At 40.3% G+C, this 21833-nt stretch overlaps 3 protein-coding genes across 3 annotated transcripts in view; 1 reads left to right on the top strand and 2 right to left on the bottom strand.

Annotated features, from left to right (window-relative positions):
- Nucleotides 1-5685, top strand: part of LOC104954261 (afadin- and alpha-actinin-binding protein-like) — a 7183-nt gene extending 1498 nt beyond the window's left edge. Inside the window, exons 2-6 of the mRNA XM_010781339.1 lie at nucleotides 1465-1580; nucleotides 3042-3193; nucleotides 3342-3545; nucleotides 3684-3794; nucleotides 5491-5685. Of these exons, the coding sequence (XP_010779641.1) occupies nucleotides 1562-1580; nucleotides 3042-3193; nucleotides 3342-3545; nucleotides 3684-3794; nucleotides 5491-5685 (681 nt within the window). The 5' untranslated portion in view covers nucleotides 1465-1561. The remainder of the gene's footprint in view (nucleotides 1-1464; nucleotides 1581-3041; nucleotides 3194-3341; nucleotides 3546-3683; nucleotides 3795-5490) is intronic.
- Nucleotides 5686-7910: 2225 nt separating this feature from the next.
- Nucleotides 7911-16653, bottom strand: LOC104954264 (afadin- and alpha-actinin-binding protein-like). The gene is made up of 10 exons (XM_010781340.1): nucleotides 16597-16653; nucleotides 12337-12472; nucleotides 12135-12210; nucleotides 11701-11881; nucleotides 11300-11447; nucleotides 10836-10972; nucleotides 10572-10745; nucleotides 10285-10402; nucleotides 9853-10000; nucleotides 7911-9759 (listed from the first exon to the last, which is right to left on the bottom strand). Exons 1-10 carry the CDS (start codon nucleotides 16651-16653, stop codon nucleotides 9612-9614), a joined length of 1323 nt encoding a protein of 440 aa, XP_010779642.1. The 3' UTR covers nucleotides 7911-9611.
- A 2198-nt stretch (nucleotides 16654-18851) lies between these two features.
- LOC104954260 (vitellogenin-1-like) lies at nucleotides 18852-20500 on the bottom strand. Its single transcript, XM_010781338.1, has 7 exons — nucleotides 20377-20500; nucleotides 20104-20287; nucleotides 19927-20021; nucleotides 19741-19835; nucleotides 19426-19591; nucleotides 19101-19262; nucleotides 18852-19008 (listed from the first exon to the last, which is right to left on the bottom strand). The coding sequence occupies exons 1-7, from the start codon at nucleotides 20465-20467 to the stop codon at nucleotides 18905-18907; spliced, it is 897 nt and encodes a 298-aa protein (XP_010779640.1). The 5' UTR covers nucleotides 20468-20500; the 3' UTR covers nucleotides 18852-18904.
- Nucleotides 20501-21833: the final 1333 nt, after the last annotated feature.

Genomic DNA, 21833 nt, shown 5'->3' on the forward strand with positions numbered 1-21833 from the left:
CTGTCTCCCTCGGGGGCATCCGGGCTTAAACGGTGTATTAGAATGATCACACCGGTGTGACAGTACTCTTCAAAGGGTTCACGAAATATGACTACTACTCTTACTGTTTAACATTTTGGGTTACTTAATGGTACTTCCTGTTAAGGCTAATATAAATGACAAGGCTAAGGCTGTAATGCTAACTAACNTGCTTGCTACTAGCTAGGTAGCTAACTTGATCCAGCCACTCCTGGTCCTTTCATCAGACGGGAAGTGAAAGAACGATCAAGACCCATTGCTGGTATGATTAAAACCTGGTACTAAGCACACAGGCATCTTGTTAAAGTTATCTTATTTTAGCTATCTCTTATATTTAGCGGAGGAAAACAATTATGACATCAGTTATGACATCACTTACTGGGATTTGTAGTCTTTCTAGTTACGTATTTTTCATAGTCTTATATTTCAACAGTTTTACGACAAACTATGACTTTTTTGACGTGGAAATTATTTTTTAAGATTGACAAACATCATCTGTGTAATTCATGGCACAATTCAAATGGGATCGAAAGATACGTTTTCTCTCCCCATTGACTTCAATACATAATTTTTCCGAAATAAGGTCCCCTGGGTCGGAAGTAGAGGGGCGGGACTTCACCTCTCTATACTGGAAATAAGTTTAACTAATGATCTAAGGGTTAACACTTGTTGAGTAGTCAGTCTAAGCAGCATATGCCTGTTAAGCCCTTTGAATGTAGGCTTGCCATCTGTCTCGCCATGCTGAATAAGTATCACCTAAAACCAAAGGGTAGATCTCCTGAGATAAAACTGACTCATAGCCTTTTTGTAAATGAAATATATAACACATTACATTTACAAAATGTTCTTCATAAAGCATGTTATATATTTCTAAACTTAGTTTCTGATCATTATTTGATAGTATCCTTTGATATCAAAGGATCAAGTCATACTGTAAAGTGTATATATAATATTAATTGTGAGTGATAGCTACATGTCTATTTCTGGAGCACATAGGCATTGATCATACAGGAATAAAAATGTTTCTTATTGTGTGGTTTCTAGACAGCTCCACATACTGTGTGTGTCTGGGATTAGTCTGATCGGCTGACTACAGTATAAGAGATAAGATGCCAGCCTGGTCCAAGGCTGTAACCTGTTAAATATTCCTGCAATGACAACAGTGTAATACGGCGATGTCATCATCATAATGAGCTTTGTCAAAGACATTCTATAAAGAAAAATGTAAACATTTTGATTTAAAAACATTGGATGGCTGTCAGTACACTATGCAATCACCATTGCTTATGATAGATAGAAGAATTAGCTCGCATGAATCTGCTGTGCTTACACTCTCTCATCAAGGTTGCTGCGTGTTTCCACCCGTCATCACTACTAGTTCACTTCCTTTACTTTGTAATCCAGACTGTGTTGAATGAGCACTGCTAATCTGACTGTCTATTTCAGGAGCACTGACTGCATAAGTGGATTTTATTCCAGGCATTGTCAGCTTGCACATATGGTAGACGATCCAAACACGTAGCTCAAAGGCTGCACTGCAACAATGCCGGAGTCCTCCTTGGGTGAGTATAGATATTGACATATTTTTAGATCTGTGAATGACACTCTGTAAATGAGACAAATGCTATTGTACTCCATAATATTTATTATCACCTTTACATGTCTCACAATGGACCTATTATTTTTGTAATCTGACTTTGTCATCATCTTCAGTTAGGTCAGTGGTTCTCAAACTTTTTCTGTCAGGCCCCCTCTTTGGAGAAAAAAAAAAGTCGGGCCCCCCCAACACAAATAGTCAGGCTCAGTGGTGGCGCCAGAGATTTCTTTTGGGGGTGCTGTGGGGTAGGTTGACGTTTCATAGAGGGTGCTCAAACATTTAGGGTTTCCCATTAATGTAATGGGCGATACAGTTGAATTTTCTACTGCAACATTCCCCACGCAAATACACAGTGTATCCGCGACGGTTACAATGAAGGCTCAATAATCAGCTCACGGCATATATCTGTAAGCAGGGGTAAAGTGTTATTTTTATAGGTGGTGTGTCGTGTGGACCTCACATAGGAGGGTCCGGGGGCAAGCTCCCTCGGGAAGATTTATTTTTAAATATTGAAGTTAAATGCATCAATCTGGTGCACAATGAAGAGATATATGGATATATCTCTCAACACCCATATGAAACAGAACTGTAAACAGATTTACTTTTTCTTTATGGATATTTGACAAATCACCCTTTTAAACTTTATTCTTGTTTTACTGTCATATAGTATTTCATACCTGTTTTTCATTTATTCTCTTATTTTTTTATAACTATAATGATCATATAAACGTGTGCCTCGGAAATAATTGTTTACATTAATGGTGACCAAAACATTTGAGACCCACTGAGATAACACTGAGAGAGTCCTTTAGCTCACTGAGTCTCTCAGTCTGACAGGAGAGGACTCTCCTCCACCTTGTTGTTGAAAAAACTCCTTATATCCGTTAGCGTAGCTCGCTAGCACCAGAAGCTAACAACAACGATCTCCGGTACCGGTGCACTCTCCCTCTCTCTCTCTCTCTCTCTCTCGCTCGGGCACACAAAATGGCTCGTTCCACACGCACACACAGAGCCGAGCTTTAATGAAACACAGAGACCCAGACGTAATAGTACTGTACTGCATCATATTATTTTCGAATCAATAATTTTTCAAATTATGATTCTTTTTCTTTTTTTTATAACCATTTTTCCTCCTGGTCTCTCGCGCCCCCCCACTTTGAGAACCACTGAGTTAGATGAACTGAAGTACAGTACTGCAGTGTTCTGCCATTACGAGCATTGTACAGGTTATGTTATACTTTCTCTATCTTGTGTATCAAATCTAGTGAGTTGGGAACAGGTTAAACTAAAACCCACACATGAACGGTGAAGATTACTCTTGGTTTTTGTTGCAAAAATAATCTCAGTTGTTATTATGTGTATGAAGGGGTTCTCTTTTCTTGTTACATTAGCAGAAAGCCATACTGTGACTATTTTCTTCCTCCAGAAGTCAAGGACATTCGCAGCAGCTCCGTTGAATGTAGACCATCTCCCTTGAGACAGTTTAGCCAATCATCGCTGCCACTGCACAGAAACTACATGCTCAGTGACTTCTGCACTGAGCACAATGTGCAGGAATGTCTATCTCACATCAATCAGGTAAGTAACATCAAGTTCTCAAATTCTTTGATTTATTGATACGTACATGCTTGTAGTTAAAGGCTCGTACAACATGACTGCAGTGATCTTGACTTGACGTGTTGATTGTCCTCCACATCCTTTTCTTCCTTTATTCCCCCTTATACAGGAGGTGTCGTCTCTTGGCCTCCCACCACTTTGGACGGAGGCGAGCGGTAGCTCAGAGATGAAGGTCGTCCCTGTGCTAAACTGCATGTATGACCTGATTCAGTTGCACCACAGGGGCCTCCGGACCTTGGAAAACATGGAGGTGGAGCAGCTTAAGACCAGCAGTAATGTGGACTTCTTGCAGCTATCCAGCACCCATCTAAAGGTACAATTAAATATTTTTTCCAAATACAAATATAGATAACAAGATAAAAGTTTAACTAAAACTAAGAACGTCAATATTTTCTTATCAACATTGAATAATAGCTCTTATATAAATGTCTATGTTGTTCTGGTACAATAGGAGCAGCTCGAACTGTCCAAAAGAGAAAACACAGGACTCCTTGAGAGAGAACGGCAGCTGCAGCTGAAAGTGAAGACTTTGCAAAACAGCCTAAAAACTGAAAAAGAAGAGGTACTTTTATTAGACTTACTGCCTTAGACCAGTGGTTCCCAACCTGGGGGGGCGCCAAAGATCCCAGGGGGTGCGCCAGGGCTCAGATGATTTGAGGCCAAATATCATATTTAGACTTTTTTTTAATTTTTTTTTTACATATTGTAATGTAAAGCAATACATGGTCACTAAAAGCCTTGTCTCTGCATTACAATAAAATGTAACAAATAATTGATTAATTAATTTGAATAACAATTCAAGTTAGTAGCTAATAAAGGCATAAAAACACAGAAATGTATGTGTTTTTATGCCTTTATTAGCTACTAACTTGAATTGTTATTCAAATTAATTAATCAATTATTTGTTACATTTTATTGTAATGCAGAGACNCGAAGCAGACCGTAAGAGGTCTGCGCTAAGATTGGCCCCTCTAAGGCCCACTTGACAGCGGGAAAGTCAACAAGTAACACTAGAGGCTAATATCTTATACTTGGGGACGACGTAAGGGGGTGACAAGTGAGATTTCCCGGAATCACCGCTCGGTTGAATTGCCTCTCGTCGCGGAGCCGAATGCAGGCTTACCCGCTCTCTACAGTGGACGGACGGATTAAAACGCAGGGAACATACTTCGACTTCCGTCGGAATCGCTCCGCAGTGTTGACATGCGGCGTGCCCTGGGACTGGTTTTGCAACGAGGACCTGCCTATACCCTCCTCCTCACAACAGACTTAATTGAGACAATCTGTCGATAGCATGACTTTTATAAATGAACACTTACCATACGTTTGTAATATACCGACAGACTGGTTCTTCAATTTAAGTAAAGTAGTGAATAAGACTGTTACATGATTTGGGGTTAATTTTCTTTGGGTCTATTTTTATCAAAAAATTTATTATTACTTCAGTGCAACATTATTGTTGATTGAGTAGAGAGTGAGCAAAATAAAAACTCGAAAACGATTTTCGGATGACACAGTTCACAGGAGAACGCAACGGCAGACTCGACAGGTTAGAGCGTGTACGGCGTCATGCGCTAGCCCCGTCCCCCCCTGCCTAGCCCATCACTGTCACTGTTTAGTTGACGTCTCGGGTAAAAGCACAAGGACCAATCACAATGAAGACCCAGACGGAAGAAGACCACTAATAGACTGCAGGTCGGCGAGGCAAAATTGGATAAACGAAAGGAGAGCCAGGAGGAATCGAGATTATATACCAGTAATATAGGAACTGTCCGCCGGACGAATCGAGAATATATGTTAGGTACCGCAGACATCATCGGATGACAAATATAGTATAGCAAAGTAGAGTACAAGTCTTAAGCTACAATGACACTTTTACAAGTTATGTCGACATAACTTCATTGTCGCATTCCATAACCGATATAACAACCTGATGATGTAGAGTGGGATATAGGGTGTGAATATAAAGGTATTTTACCTATGACGACTGTTATAAAAGTGTTACAAAATGGTGATAATACTGTTAACCGCGAGACTGCAATAAACGTGAACAACAGTTCGTTTACTAGAGATTTACATTTTGTATTTTTTGTTGACATGTCGTGATGTGCATCGAGAGCGACGCTCCCGTAGAAGTAAGTACACTTTAGGAAAGAGGTTTTATAACAAATGTTCCAAAATAATTGTTCCGAAAAACGATTATACGACAAAACCTTAATACATTGTAACGGTACACCAAGTGAGTGGCACATGGTCAGCTGGAGCAGTTGGTGTGTAAGCAACAGCAGGAGGCTGAGGGGATGAACCAGCTTCCAGGTGAGCGAGGACACGTTCAGCTGTTCGGCAAGGTGATTCACCTGAGTATTGACGGAGGCTTGAAAATGTTCCTGACGGCCGGTCAGGTCCTTCACCCCCAGGTTGATGGCACCCAGCTGCTCCTCATGCTGGTGTAGTCTCGATCCTTGAGCTCGCAGAGCTATCTTCACTGTCTCTGAATCAGCTGGGTCCATATTTTGGTCAGTTCGTACTGTTATGGACCGAGACACAGGACGTAGGACCCAAAAGCAGGACTCAAAGACAGTTGTCCAAAAATAGAATGTTCTTTCATAACAAAACTAAATCGTACTTTCAAAAAAATAGAAAGTAGTTAAATAGCCAAAAACTAAGTTGTACAGCAAACACAAAAAACTCACTTGGCAAAAGGTCTAAATCTCAAGGTAGGTATCAGGAGTCAAAAAGGCCCAGGTTCTCACGACATGAAACATAACGAACTGACAAAGGAACAAAGAAACACCAGGGCTATATATAGGTGAGGGGGATGGGCACAGGTGAAAACAATCAGGGCAGGGCCAAGCAATCTCAAGGGCGGGAAACACATAAAGGCAGGAAATGTGGGATCTGGAATGAGAGGAAAGATTACTTTCAAAATAAAAACAGGAAGTGACAAGATCAAAACACAAAACTAGAGTAAAAACATAATTAAACATATCTGTCGAGTCACAACAGTGATGGTGCTATGTTGCTTTCTGAAACCTGACTGATGTTTAGACAGGATATCATTTTTACATAAAACCTCCTTTACTTGTTCACTCACTAGGCGTTCGAGCACCTTCGCCAGAACTGACAATTTAGAGATTGGCCTATAGTTATTTAAAATAGTTGCCTCCCCTTATTTTAGCAAAGGCAAGACATAAGCTGACTTCCTTTGGAATTGCATTTGTGCTGAGGGAGAGGTTAAAAAGAGTAGTAAGAGGTGGAGCAATAAAATCTGCAGCTATCTTTAAAAAGAAAGGTTACGTTGTCCGGGCCAGCCGGTTTCTTAGGATCTAACTTAGATAATGCTTCATGAACAACATTAACAGTAAAAGGAGTAAAACTGAAAGGGTTTTCCAGACCACATTGTTCAGAGTCACGGATTGGGGTGTTCACAGAAGCAGAGTTAGTCACAGAATCAAACAGAGAACCGCAGGACACAAAATGCTCATTAAAGCAATTTAACATAGTGGCCCTGTCCGATATAGAGCCAGATGCTGTGGTAAGGCACGGAGGTAGCTCATTTCGGATCTCACCGGTGGAGATAGATTTTATGGCTTTCCAAAATGTCCTTGGATTATTTAGGTTTTTCTGTGGTTACTGACGAATAGTACTTCGACTTAGCACTTTTGACATTTGAAGTGAAGCTATTCCTTAGCTGTCTAAAACGCAGCCATTCTACCTCTGAGCCTGATTTCCTAGCCTTTGCCCAGGCCTTGTTTCTCTCATGCAGGAGACTGGACAGTTCAGCAGAAAACCAAGGATTGTCTCGTCCCTTTACTCTAAACGTATGCAGGGGTGCATGTCTATCAATGATCTCCATAAAACCAAGATAAAAATAAGACCATGCAGTTTCAACATCAGCACACAGATAGATTTTTCCCCAATCAAACCCAAACAGATCATGTACAAAACCCTGCTCCACAAAATGTTTTCTTTCTCTCTTGATGATAATACGAAATTTAACATTTAGGACTTTAGTGTCCCTAATTGTGGCTACAACACAGTGATCACTCAGATCATCGAAAATACTCCCACAGATGAGTATTTGTGGGGAACATTAGAATGAGATCAATTAGGGAGGATTTATTAGGGGACTTAATATTAGGGCGAGTAGGACTGTCAACAATCTGAGTAACATTTAAAGAGATACAAAGGTTTTTAAAATCCTCTGACACTGCAGTTAACCAGTCCCAGTTAAAATCTCCAAGTAGCACTATTTCCTTGTAGTCTAGTTGCGATAAAAGATTTGTTAGCGAAGACAAGGAGTCCTTGACAGCTGAGGGGGGTCTGTAACAGCCCACCACCATGACCTGTTGACCCTTTGCCACTTCTATATTTAAGGCTAAAAATTCGAATTGCTTACTGATAGATTTGGAAACTAGTGTGGTTACACTGAACTTATTCTTAACGTAAATGGCAACGCCACCACCTTTATTAGGCCGGTCGGTACGATACACATTATAACCATTTAAGGCAATGTCAAAGGCCAAAATAGATTTATTTAGCCATGTTTCTGATAAAACAATGACGTCAGTCGAGCTCGCCCAAATGCGTTCAAAATCTAGTTTACCTAACAGACTGCGCACATTCAAGTGGATGAGACCCAACCCAGACCTAGCTTTAAAATCAGCCGGAGTAGCGATCTGACTACTACTACTGGGCGGACCAGGGTTAGGTTGTACATTTCCTGACAGTAATAACAACAACAAAAACAGGCATCTTTTCCTCTTAAACGACACACATACATTGTCATCTACTTTAGAATCACCGGAAAAGTCTGCGAGAGTGTGATTAGAGCTTAAGAAGCAGTCCTGAAGAACCATCATCGCAGGCAAACAAAAAAGACAAACATATTTTGTCGAACTGATTGCCTGTGACAAGGTAACCGGTAATTGTTTGTGTGGTACTCCCGATCCTTTGCAGGGGATGCTCACCGCGGACGGCAGAACAGACATGAATCCAGTAGACTTCTCAGGATGACTAGAAATCTTCTCACCGTCCAAGAGAGCCAAAAGGCACAGCAGAGCCACGATAGTGGCCATTTCCCCAGGCCAGCACAGCATCCACGATATTCCCTTCCTGTTATGAAGTGAAGCGGCGTCACTCACCGAGGCCGGGGCACTGGAGGTGGGAGGCCCGGAGATGCAGGACAATAAGACAGAAGCTCTTCTTCTGCGGGCTGTGGAGGTTCAACAAGGACTCCAGGATACTCTGTAACTTCCTCACTGGCTGCATTATTTTAATATCAAGCCGTTGCATATCCACTGTGTATAATATTTCATTTTTTTACATTTTGTTTTATCCAATTATTTTTACCTGTACAGTAGATAGTTTACTTAATGCATTTTACTTGCACCATTTCCTCACTTTTCATTGCCAACAACAAAGCTGTAGCTATTCTGCAAATGACAACAAAGCCTTCGAATCTTGCATAATGTGAGGGAGTAGCCTACTTGAAACTGGTAAACTTTTTTATTATACAAATAATGAACATTTTAAACTTTGATAACCACTGCCGGAACAGGCAGTAATAATTGGCTTGGTAGAGGTGAACCAGTTTTTTGTATTCCATAGAGACAAATACATGTAAAACCACAAGAAAATCGTGTTTGAATGATATATAATAAGGACTTTAAGAATATAAGATTGTCGAGATAGAATAACTCATCTCACATTAGGATAGTAGGAATTGTTCACATCTGTTAATGTTAGGCCTATCGAAATAAAAACACAAGTTGAATTCAATTGTGAGTATAATTTATATTGTCCTATATAAGATTCCTGATTTTAATATAATGCATTTAGTTATTTATCTGAATTTGATCACATTTTCTATATCAAACTATTGAAAAATACTTCTTATTGCGTTCAGTAAAAGAGCAGCATTAACTCTTAATTCTAAAAAATTGTGCCAGGTAATAAGTTAAACATGATAAGAACAAATATTTCAAAGTTGTGGGAGCAACATGTAGATTAGTTAAGGTGCAAAAGCAACCATTAACATAGACCAAGCAAATCACAATACAGGGACAAATTATGTTTTGGAAAATAATACTTGTCTCAGACTTAGATTCTAGATATAACAGCCAAACAATAAATACATATGTCACAAATGTAAAAAACTACAACATAAAAAGTCAGAATAGTCAAAAATATGTCACACTGAACACCAGCAGCTAACCAGAACTCTTGTTTGGCTACAACCATTAACGGCTATTTTTCAGATATTGTTCCTTTTTACCGTCTTTCTTCAAGTGTTTGGCCTTACAGTTCAGGTTTATTTTTAAAATACCACAAACTAACCACAATCAATGGACATGAACAATATTCAAAGTGTCTGGCTTCATATAGAGCTGGTCTTTTCCTTTGGGAGTGAATGGCTGTACTGGTCTTCACTGTCGTTCCACTGTTTGCACTGAACTGGGATATTTTCATTAAAAGAGATTTGTGATTCTTCAACGTGCTCAACCTTTCTCTTTGGTTTGGTTGATCTAGAAATAAAAACATGTTAGTTAGGGAGACACAGTGGCTGCATTAATGTAGATACATTATGCAATAATAATGTACAAATTAAGACATTGTACCTGTTGTCCGGCATAAGGCAAAGTGTCCGATGCAAGTGGTCTGTTGGTGTGGGTGTGAGTTGGACACATCTGGGTATGGGGGAGGTTGCGCCAGACCTGCATTTGATTAGCTTTTCTGGATCTGTCTCTGCACTCGCCTCTGTTTTAGCTGCAAAGATAGGATGAACCTTATTAATCACTGTCAGAGAAGTCCCTTATTGATAGTTATTTTAAAAAATTGAAGAAAAAAATTGAAGTGATTTAGTTGATTACATTTGCATTATAGTTGTGGTATAAAGAAATGAAATGGGCACATTGTTGAATTGACTGATAAACTATACACTATCCTAAATAATATCTTTTAATTCAGTTTTATAATTACAATTAACCGTCAACTTGAAAATGCTAATATCAAATTGGAAAAGGATTAAAAAAGACTGACAAATCCCTCACAAATTGAAAAGGCACTCTTAGATTTTGACATCTGGGGTTTCTTTGAGTCAGCAAATGGACTCAAGCTTAAAAACTGGTGTTTGAGCCACAGTGCCCGGTCGTCCTCAAAGTCCTTTCTCTGCAAAGTAAATCAGATACAAATCACTTCAAAGACACATATTACACTTAAAAAGGAGCACACAGATATAAACCAGTCATTGTTCACTCTGCTAATTTACAGAGTAAAATGTGCTGTGTTTCCAAAATGTCAGACCAATTTTTGGGAAAAATATAATGTATTTCATTACCTCATGGCTAAGTCTGATAGCTGCTTCAGTGAAGTTCCTCCTTTCTCTCTCAAATATATTTCTTTGTTCCTCAAGGGTCTTCCATTCCTCTCTGAAGCGCTCTTTCTCCTGCAGCATGAAGCAGTCGCTCAGCAGGGAGGCAGTCTCATCGTCACACGGAGAGCTCAACTGCTGCTGCAAGAATAAAAACGCACTCTTAGCTAGAATTTATAAACTCACCAGAGATCTTAATGTGTAAAATGTCGTGGCAAATGTCAGTTTTACCTGCAGGAGATGCTGTTGTGTTTGAATTAAGTCTTTGCACTGCTGGATCTCCAGCTTCAGTCTGTCCATCTCGTCCTCATGAGTCTCTCGGGCGACAGCATCAGAGTTTGTGTTCTCGTCCATCTGAGCTAAAGATGCTAAATAAACAACCCAGGAAATATAATTAAGTTTACATCCATGTTCTATGTATTGTTTTTAAAGGACAGGAAGCAAGGATATTGACTGTAATGCCATTGGAAAATCCATGTAATTGTGTTGCTTTCATACAAATTCATATTCTTTGGCTTCATTATAAAATATCAGCCTGCTTCTGTAGCTATGTCAGTTTATCTTAGGTTGAACAAGGTTTCTACAAACACTATCTTTCAGAAGAATCCAAATTGTCTGGAATCCTTACATGATACAAAGTTAAATTCCTTCATGTATCAGGGTCAAACAGGGTAAGTATGCTGCATGAACACTACCTTGGCTGTCCAATCTTTCAACGTGGCTCTTAAGTCTCCTCCACTGGAGGCGAATACTGTTGGTCAGCTTTTCCCGGGCTTGATCACAGTATAGCTCTACACTTTCTTTACTGGAATCAAACACTTCCTCTTCCTCCTCTGCATCAACCTGTAATGTAATGATTTATTATTATTATTATTTAGTTTGCCTTGTTGTTGATGTAGAATAGATATGTTTCAAACACTTGATTTAAAACTATTGTAAATTAAGAATGTAGAGTCTGCAGTAGGTTTTGTATGGTGTTGTTGTACTGTACCGTGCACTAGGATATTGAATAACCTATATTCTATTGTATTTGTTGTATATTCAGTGATGTATAAATTATATATTATTATTAGTATTATGAAAAATAACCTCCTACCTGTTTGCCGGCATCTTGATGTTTGTCCCCTCTCAGAGCTGTTTTTCTTGAACTCAGAATGGACACCATGTCTTTTTTCATTTGCTGCAACACTTTCTTCAACTCTGCATTTTCCAGCAGCAGCTCCCTTTGTCGGGTGTCATAGTTGCCCAGCAGAGTCTTATACATCTCCCCCTCATGCCTTGGGAGGACGAAGATAATCATCTGTGTTCATTTGTCTGTTCCAATTTCATATACATAACACATCTACACGGAAAATCACTTAAAACTACCATGACATTCAGCCACCCTGTTAGAAACCTTTGGTCCTAAAATAAATCTGTGTCACACATTTGTTTCTTCACATTTTTACGCATGCAAAATATGTCTTTAGAGACAAGGTTAATAGAAAATGTAAAATGACTGGACAACAAAGTCAGTAGAAGAGAACCTACTTGGCTTCTGTCTTTACAGTTTTCCAAAGGCTTCTCTTCCCATCAGCTCTTCCAATGCTGTTTAATACATCAATGGCTGGAAGCAAAAAGGGAAAAGAAAGCTACATTTAAAAGTGCTTGTGCATTTTAATCTTGTATATATAAAAATGGTGTTTGATTTTAAAATGTTAAAGGTTGGGGCTGAGCATGTTGTCCCTTATACCTTGTTTCTTCTCCTTTTTGTCAGCCAGAAGTTGATTCAAGCGCTCCTTCAGTTTGTTGAATTCTCTCTCCTTCCTTTTCATCTCATGGTTGTACTGGCTGGCTCGGCTTGCAATTATGTTTTGAAGTTTTTGCACCTGACAGGAGGAAATAAAAACGAATGTTTATCAACCTCAGCCACACAAACCTGCTTTTGAATTCACTCAACATTGTCTAAGGCAGTGGTTCCCAACCCTTTTTCCCAAGAGCCCCCCCAAATGACTCCTGTTGGAAGTTGCGCCCCCCCCCCCNTGCTTCAAATCACGTGACATGTGACGTCCGAACCAGCAACTGCTTCATTTCCTGAATGAATCAACTCACTGGTTCGCCGTCCAATCAGGTGATTCAATGCACTGCCTCGTCTCGATTCTGACAGGTGACAGGTTGAAACAGTTTCAAATTTGAGCGCTTCAACACTTTATAACCGCTCTAAACAATGCGCAATGTGTGGGTTGTTGTCGTAGTTTGCATTGTTGCTGTTGAGTTGTTGGCATTGCGTTTGAATTGAATTAGATCATTATAGAGCAAGCCAGGAAGATAGATAGGCCGTTCTGGCTCGTGAAACACTACGAAATGTGGAGAAGTTGTGAACAAAAAGACAATGAGTAATATAAAAACACTTCGATGGTCTAAGGAATTGATAGCCCAGTGGATAGAGCCGGCGGCCAGGATGCGGCGATATCCTCCGCGCAGCTGGTTCAAAGCTCGGAAGAGTTAAACTTTTAATCATTGCTTTTCAACTTTAATACTTTAATAACTGATAAAAGGCCCTCTCCGCCCAAAAAAATGTCCAGCACTCTCTAGTCTCTTCTCAATAACCCAATACACACTATTATCAATCTTTAATTGCAAATAGAACATGATATTCAGTCTTAGTGTGTGTGTGCATGGGAAATCTTTCAAGGCAAAGATACGTTAAACCCACTGCAGCCTTGCACTTCGCCAGGAGAGGTCGCTGTAACTGAAGCTTCGAGAAATGAACCTATTTCCGACACAATTGTCCAAGTGGTTCAACGCTTCATTCAAAGCTTCATTTTGCCATCACTAGAATTTACATTACAGGCTATTGGAATGTTGTCCAGACGGGCGAAACGTGCATACGGTCATTACAAACCTAACATTGTCTCGACTGGACGGCGAGGTATAATAGGACCCAAATGCATAAGATATGTTGAAAGCAGGAATCCTTTATTTCCAGAACTAGGCCAGGCAAACAAAGTCAAAACTGGGTAAGACCAANGAAAAGGATGAAAGTCAGGAGGCGTGGCCGACTTATATACGGTGGGCTTGCGCACGCATTCAGGTAGGCCCGCCACGAGGGGCCGGCTACGTTTATAGATATCTCAGTAGGTGAATGCTTGCATAGTATGGTTAAGAGGTAGTACCCATAGAGTCCACTAGAGGGCGGAGCCTGTGTAAGATATAACTGCAAACAACATGACTACTGGGATTGATATTGAGAATATCCACCATTTTATCTGACTCAGGCGAAACTCAAAACAAGCACATTTCCTATCAAAAGCAACCTAAATGTGTTATTTTTGACTTCAGAGTTAAAAATAGAAAATGTTGTGACACATAGGAAGTGTATTTATTTATAGTTTTTAGAACATAGTGTACTGCACTTACAATAGCTCCTCTCTGAAGCCTTGCAAGAATGGGTTATTGAAGAATGTGGAGGTGATATCTAACTTTGAAACCCACATAAGGGGACTGCAACACTCCAATAAATTGTGGGGAAAGTTGTGTAACCCTCTAGATTACAGTAAGGATCATAGTTTCATGTCATGCCAACAACCACCATCTGAGGCTTACCAAGCATTTGACACGTTGTTATAGCAGCTTGTACACTGCGGCCCATGGAAACAACTTTCCTTTTTTCATTCAGAAAGACTTCCAGCTGGCAGAGCCGCCTGTGAAAATGTCATTTTTCAAACCTCCCAATCTCAGATCTGCTATCAGCCAGTGATAAGCTGGAAAGCCGTTTTCTGGGATCCCCATTCAGGAATGAAAGTTCTGGCTTCTGGCTCCTGATTAATTGCTTTCTACTCTCTCTCACTCTCAGATGGCCTAGCTGTGATAAAAAAGCAAACAAATTCAACAAAATCACGGCCGTGAAAGGCCCCTGAGATGGTGAATTCAATATGAACAAAACCTGCCAGATGGACGGACGGTAGGTTTGTTAAAGAGGCTGACAAGTTGGAGATGTAACTGAAGATGGGGACAGACAGAGAGACAGGCAGTGGCAGAGACAGGAGGACATTGAACGAGAGAAAAAAAGGAAGAAAAATGGCAATGCGGCACACAGCAATTGAGCGGTGGGAGGGGGCAGACAGTTTGACAGACTCCAAGAGACGGAAAGGCGGGATAGCAGACAGACAGACAGCTATGTAGGTCGACAGGTTAGTATACAGTGATACCACGTTAGCGCGTTACCCTGGAAACGGACAGCCCATCAGTCATTCACAGACCGCAGAGTTCAGTTCAGTCAATCTTTATTGTCCCCAGGGGATAATTAGGAAGGGCAAATGGGCAGGCACATGAGCAGAGGCAGAGAGGACAGACAGACGGACATGTAGAGGTACAGTGGCTCAATGCACTGCTGGACACTCTTCACACACTCTGCACGCAACGCTGGGGTTGTCATAACAACTGACATTTAAATCCCATTTCAAATTAGTTACAAGGTGAAAGAGACATTTTAGAATTAGTATTTTATTTGTATTTTACTCATGTTGTGGTGCACTCTTTGCAAGCATCAAAGAGTGCACCACATCTTCAACTGGATACGATTCAAACATACTGGTTAACACTGGCACTTGGATGGTCAGTAACACCGCTTTTGGTCCACTGAAATATGTCAACAACTATTTACTACTACAACACATGCCAATACGTTTTGTAAATACATTTATGGTTCTCCAGAGAGATCTGACACTTCTTTCGGTTCTGGTTCTGTCTCCACCATCTCCTGAAAAATGATCTGGTTCTAAAGCACTATATGTGGTGATGTTCTTTACCAGCTCACTCCAGACTAACTAAATAGTCTGTTTCAGAAAACTACATTGAACCCAACATCATTGCGTTACACCCTTGCAAAATATTTATCTTCACCGAATAGGACTTGATTACACAATGTAGTAACTCCTCCGTTCACCAGCTCATGACAGCTAACGGCCACTACACACGGCGGCGTGTGTTGCCGCTTCAACGCTTCTGCCCATTCACTTTGAATGGGGTGACGTCACGATTCGCCGAACTGCATTGTGGGAGCAAAGCGTAGCTTCTCTCGCGGTGATCGCTGCAAAAGTAGAGCAATGTTCTACTTTTGCCGCCTCGAAAGAGGCGTCAGCCAATCGAATCATATGCCAGTGCAAGCTCTATCCAATCAAACCGCGTGCTTGTGTGTCTGGGGCGGGAGATTCATGTGATTGGTTGTTGGTTGAGTTTCAGCCCCCCCCGCCGGCGAGCGACAACGCACGCCGCCGTGTGTAGGAGCCGTAACTGCTAAAGTTAACTAGCTCCTCCCGTCGATAGGAGCCTTAACAGTAAAAACATTAAGTTAAATTGATCCCAGACATAGTTCTCCGTCGTCTCTGGAATGTCGTTAGCCTCGAGCCCTTGGGGGACACTGCACTACCTGTGATACTGAAGAAAAATCAGTTCCGTAAAGGTTTCCTTGTTACTGAGGTATTTGTTGTAGTGTCATCCATACTGCATACTGTATGTTCATTTGACCCATATGTCAAATAAAATATGTTTTAGTGCAGCTTTAAGTCAGTGTGCTCTGTTTTGTGCATAAGGTATGTTAATAATGTAATGCGTAATGTTGAACGTTGCATTGAATTTAAGAACGACAGGCTTACAGTTTAACATTTTGGTAAATAAATGTCGAAGCAGGGGGTCAGCGGGTTAATGTGGGATCTGACAGACACAAGTCGATGAGATCGACTCCCACAATTAACAATCCTCAGTGAATACATCAACTGACCTTTGATCCCCCCTGCCTGCGGGTGTCTGAGGATTCCTAATGCAGCGTGAAAATGTAATTCCTCTAATTATCATGCTGACACGCAGCTAAAACACACACACAAAGTTGAATCTGAGTAGAAATGTGAAAAAACTCACACGGGAGTACTTTCGCACTACCATTTGGAGGAAGTGCATCCAGGTGTTTTAATGAAATACACACACAGGCGCACACACATACACACGTTCCCACTTGATTAGCAAAAGCATGTGTCCCGCCGCCTACAGCAGCACACGATCCAGCATCCATGTTTACTGCTGCCATACGGACAGTACATGTAGCTATTATAGCTATACTCGGTGACGGGTGACAAAGTAATTTCCTCTTCCATCAGGCCTCCAATGAAGAGAAAAATAAACAATGCATTGAATCTTCTGGGAGCACGATCTGCACAATCAACTAGAAATATTGTCTCATTCTATTCAATGTTTGTTTTTAACACGCAACTGTAGAAGAGTTTGGATGGTTTGAATCGAACAACTCGCCTTCTGTGTGAAAATTAATGAAACTTTTCAATTTGAATCCAATCACTTGCTCTGACAATATGTGAGCATTCAGATAAAAAACTACTTTGTATCCAGTCTGGAGATAAAACGAGTTTTACACACAGCCCTTCCCCGCTACCAACACAATACAAACAAAAACAAAAAGACAGAGAGAAATGTCACCCTATCAAAGCAGGCCAAATAAATTGCAAATGCTACATATTGTATATGCATTGAAATGCAATGTTTACATTCAAGTGCACATTTCAAGTGTTTGTAATACTTGGGATTCTTTGCCAATTTGTAGGTGGCTTTGTATTGTTGGATTGAGGCACGTATTTGCAAATTAGCGGTTTTTTCTCTGAGAATCAAAGTAACTAGTAATATTTTTTACAGTAAATATAATGTTTTGTGGACCAAATGAGACACTTGATAATGAAAATGAACGGTCTAATATTTAAACAATAATAGCCTATATGTAAAAATGTGAAAACTAGCTCTGCCTCAACCAATTACAATTATTAATAATCTGATAATTTAATGTTTATAATAGTATAACACATGGGATATGTCTGCATTTTAGTTTTACATTAAGATATTTTTAAAGAGGGTTTTTCCGAATACTTAAAATAAACTAGGGATGCACGATATTGGTTTTCTGAAACCGATACCGATAACTTCCTGCTTCTCAAGACCGATACCGATAACCGATAATAATATAATATACATATATATTAAATGTACCTGTAGTTTTTGCACACCTGGTGGTAAAAAAAAGACTAGTAGTTAGCAAATGACATGAGCATTACAAACTTCTTGCCTTTTTCAAAAGCCTCGTCGATAGGTAAAAGCCCCGGTGCCTTTGCAGCTGGCTTTGGTTTCGCCGCTAGTACGCTTTTAACACACCATCGTAGCGATGGCGATGTTTCAGGTGACTAATCAGGTTGGAAGTATTATAGCTCGTTGCCTTTTTCCCTCCTCGTGGAACTTCTGCATTGCATTTGTTAATACAAATAGCAAGCGAACTATCTAACTCTGAAACTTTGAAATAGTCCCATACTACCGACGACATGTTTGTTTACTGTCCTGGCTTCACGGCCGCACACCATTTACGTCACAGCCAGGCATGAGTTAGGGAGCGCTGGATTTGTGAAAAACTCCCCTCTTCCTAAACCACTAATACCACAGTACTGGCAAAACGGGAGGAGCCGAGTGAAAAAANTCACCCCTGCTCTAGTCTCTTCTCAAATAACCCAATACCACACATTATCAATCTTTAATTGCAAATGAGAACATGATATCGGTCTTCGTGTGTGTGTGCATCGAATATTTTTCAAGGCAAAGATACCTTGCCTTAACCCCATACAGTACCTGCAGCCTTTCCCTTACCCGCCACACAGGTATATCGCCGGAGAGAACGCATCAACCCTTCTAACTGAAGCCTTCGAGAAACTCGATATTGTCCGGACACAATTTCCAAAGTGGTTCACGCGCCTTCATTCAAAGCTTCATGTTTGCCATCATACATGAGGGCCTTTTTACCTCCACAGCCTGGGGGGGGGGGGGGATTGAAAGGCCTGAGCCAGAGTCTCGATCACTCTCTCCGCGGAGGACCTGTTCTGGGAGCGTCCACTCTCGCTTATACTTGCCTTGATGTTAGTTTTGGTTCCCGTTGATTTCTGGTTAATAAATATATTTTCTTATATTATTGTCCTTTCCACACCTTTTTGTTATGGCCAAGAGCCAGGCCATGACAGGTGTGAAAGCGCCTATTGTGTCTTGCAAATTTGGCAGGCCGGATTGGCAGGATTAGATTTCCTAACAACTTCACCATTTTTTTTTTCATATGACACTAAAACCTTTGAATTAAAGCATGTTTACAAATGCAACAACTTGTGCCATTACATTATTTTTAGTAAGTAATGCAAGCCCCAATAATTGAAATAAATTAATAACAGAACGTTTTCTTTGAAATGAATTTTATTCAAAACATGATGCTTAAGATTATTATATTATTAAACACACTGAGCAGTGCAGCTGCAGGCGAGGTGGGCTTCTGCTGTTTCCCTCAGGTCCACGCTCTTATCATAGATATTCTCGGGGTAATTCTGGGCAGCATCTGCACAAGGGAAAAAAGGGGAACAATCAGTAACTGTGTATTTTTCCTTATTATTTAAATAGAACCAACTGTGACTTCTTTGCAAGACTCACCAGCAGGCAGGCAGTGGTAGCCAACAGTGACGGAGGTGGTCTTCACAGGGAAGCAGCCGGACAGGCAGCGCAGCACAGGCTCAACAGAGAAGCATTTCGATTCCTGGCCATGGATGTGTATTTGACTTTCCAGCTGCACAGATTCAAGCTTCATGCGGCACTCTGAGAGAGAACAAGGGTGATTGGTGAGTTTCTGTAGGACTCAGTGCATCGTGCATGTTTAAAAGATCAACTCTCACAATTAACAAATGTTTTACTATTGTTTTATATCAGTGCAAAAGGATGTTGCTGTAAAACTAATTTCACAATGAACTTTAGGTCCCACCGGTGGTGTCCCTGCAGCTCTCGGCTGGGAGAACCCAGGAATGAGCGAAGCTGACTGCGCTCTTTGTCAAGCGTCCGTTGGGTGTGCGGTACTCCTGTCTGATTTCTCCGTCAGCCTTTCCACAGAGTCCACAGGTCTGTCCCTTCATCCAGTCCACAACTTTAATCTGCATTGCAACATCATATTAGACATGGCAATCAGTTTTAAGAATTACATATTAGTTATAGAACAAAGAAACAACTTTGGATTTACATGAATAGATCTTTCAATTTTATGTATTTTTATTAAATTGTTCCTAGTTAGTGTTTCATTTACCGTCCATGAGTTCTTGTCATAGTAGACTTCATGTAGACCAAGACTGGGAGCGAACACAGAGATACCTTCACCCTTAGGCTTGATCTGGATTGGAGCTGTAAGCAAGTAACAGTTTCATAGTCATATCTTCAACCCTATTTTACACCAGTAAAAGATGTTAAGGGGGACATTAATGTCTATAGAAACCTATGGGATGCTGGTATGGCAGGTTGTTGATGGGTATTTCCATTCCATTGACCTTGATAATCACTTCACTGTTCTTATGGTACAGGTCAATATCGCTGCAAGTGGAAAAAAGAAAATCCTGTTTAGTTTTCTCCATTTGTGGACAGTTTTTGTGTTTGTTTTTTAATGGACACTCACATATCAGCGATTTTCACGTTGATGTAGTTCTGTTCAATTTGATCCTTCTTCAGCAGAACCATGAATTTAAGCTCATTGGTACAATCCTGTGCCAGAACTTGGTAGCAAGACTGGGGCATCTTGTTCTCGTATCTTCTGTTGTTGAATGTGGTCAATATGTTGTTGCCAAAACTACATTCAGCTGCTGAGAATTAAAAAAATGATTTAATTATTATCATGAGCCAAAGGTAACTGTCAGTGCATTTCATTCTAAACACTAAGGTCATTCATTACCTGCGCCAGCCTCGGCAAGGATGTAGTTGACATTATCAATAACCTCATCGAAGGGGGTAAGACCCTTGATTTTTTCAAGTGGCAGAGCCATTGGAAGATGAAGGTCCAGCTTATAGACAGTACGCTGTAGACAGAATAATTCATAATTACTAGTAAATACATCCATGGGCGTAGAAAGCATCCTGAATGTGGGGGGGACATTTTTAACGGGGGGTTTGGGGATCCCCCCCCACGAAAAAAAAAAAGATAGATTTCCTATATTCTGGTGCATTTTAACAGGTGGTTTGATACTTTTACACACAAAAATCTTCTGAATGATAAGAAGTATAATCAAAACATAATGCACATTACCATTTTGAGAGAGAATACCTAAGTTAAAGAACTCAGAAAATAATCTCTTATCGAACTGAGGCTCCAGTAAAACACACTGACTGCGTCTCTACATGGACATCATGGTGTTTACATGAGCACAGAGAGATCGGGTTATTCATGTTCCCTGTTTACATGATAAATACTAGTAACCTGGCATTTCAATGTCTTTTCTCATCTAAACTATTCAGTATTTGTATCTCTCTATCATGACATAAAGACGAAACTCCTCTCAAGAACTGAGACGCTTTTGCCGCCGCCGCCATCACTGTTAACTGATTAACTGCTACCAGCTGATGACTTACTTTCCTCTTCTTTGAAAAAAAATGTTCTTATGTCCATGTTGTCTGGGGGAGAAAACATATCAAACCAAGAGATCGTCAGCTTTGATTTTCGCTGTATTAACAATTTCCTGGGGCCTCATTTATAAAGGGATATACGCAAAAAAAATGACGTACGCCAGTTTCTACGCAATGTTTGCTATTTATAAAATACTAACTTGACGGGAAAACGTGCAGTCCTCCACGCAAACTCTAACCCATGCGTACACACTAGGCACAAAAACGGGAGGGACGAGAAACTGCGACACCGTTGGCAGAAGGAAGAATGGAGAGAAATATGTGGAAATAATACCATAAACAAAATGTTACCTCTCATTTATCAAATATGAAGAATTCATTTTCAAACATTGATTAAAGCCAATCTTCAAATGATTAAAGAAACGCCTGTTTGAGACTCCTCAGTGCACACAAAAACATAACTTGGAGAAATAAATAAATACGGATATGTTATTTAAAACCACCTCGAATATGTTGTGTTAATGTTATGAAATGTTTTCTCATAAATGGATGCAGTAAGCAGGAGGACAGAATTACGTCTAAACTGACGCCGTTTTGCATTTCTATAGGTTGTAGATACGAGCATGGTTTTATATACTATCATGTTTAATCGTGTTTTATGCCGTTTGCCAAGAATTGATAAGTCGCTCGTAAAACACAGGAGGTATGGAAACTAAGAGCACCATATGTGGTAAATTGTACAGCTAATATAACACAACACATTAGTTGTATTTCCTTTAACTGGTGGAT

The sequence above is a fragment of the Notothenia coriiceps genome, unplaced genomic scaffold, assembly GCF_000735185.1.
Source record: "Notothenia coriiceps isolate Sejong01 unplaced genomic scaffold, NC01 NC01_scaffold00023138, whole genome shotgun sequence".
NCBI lineage: Eukaryota > Metazoa > Chordata > Actinopteri > Perciformes > Nototheniidae > Notothenia > Notothenia coriiceps.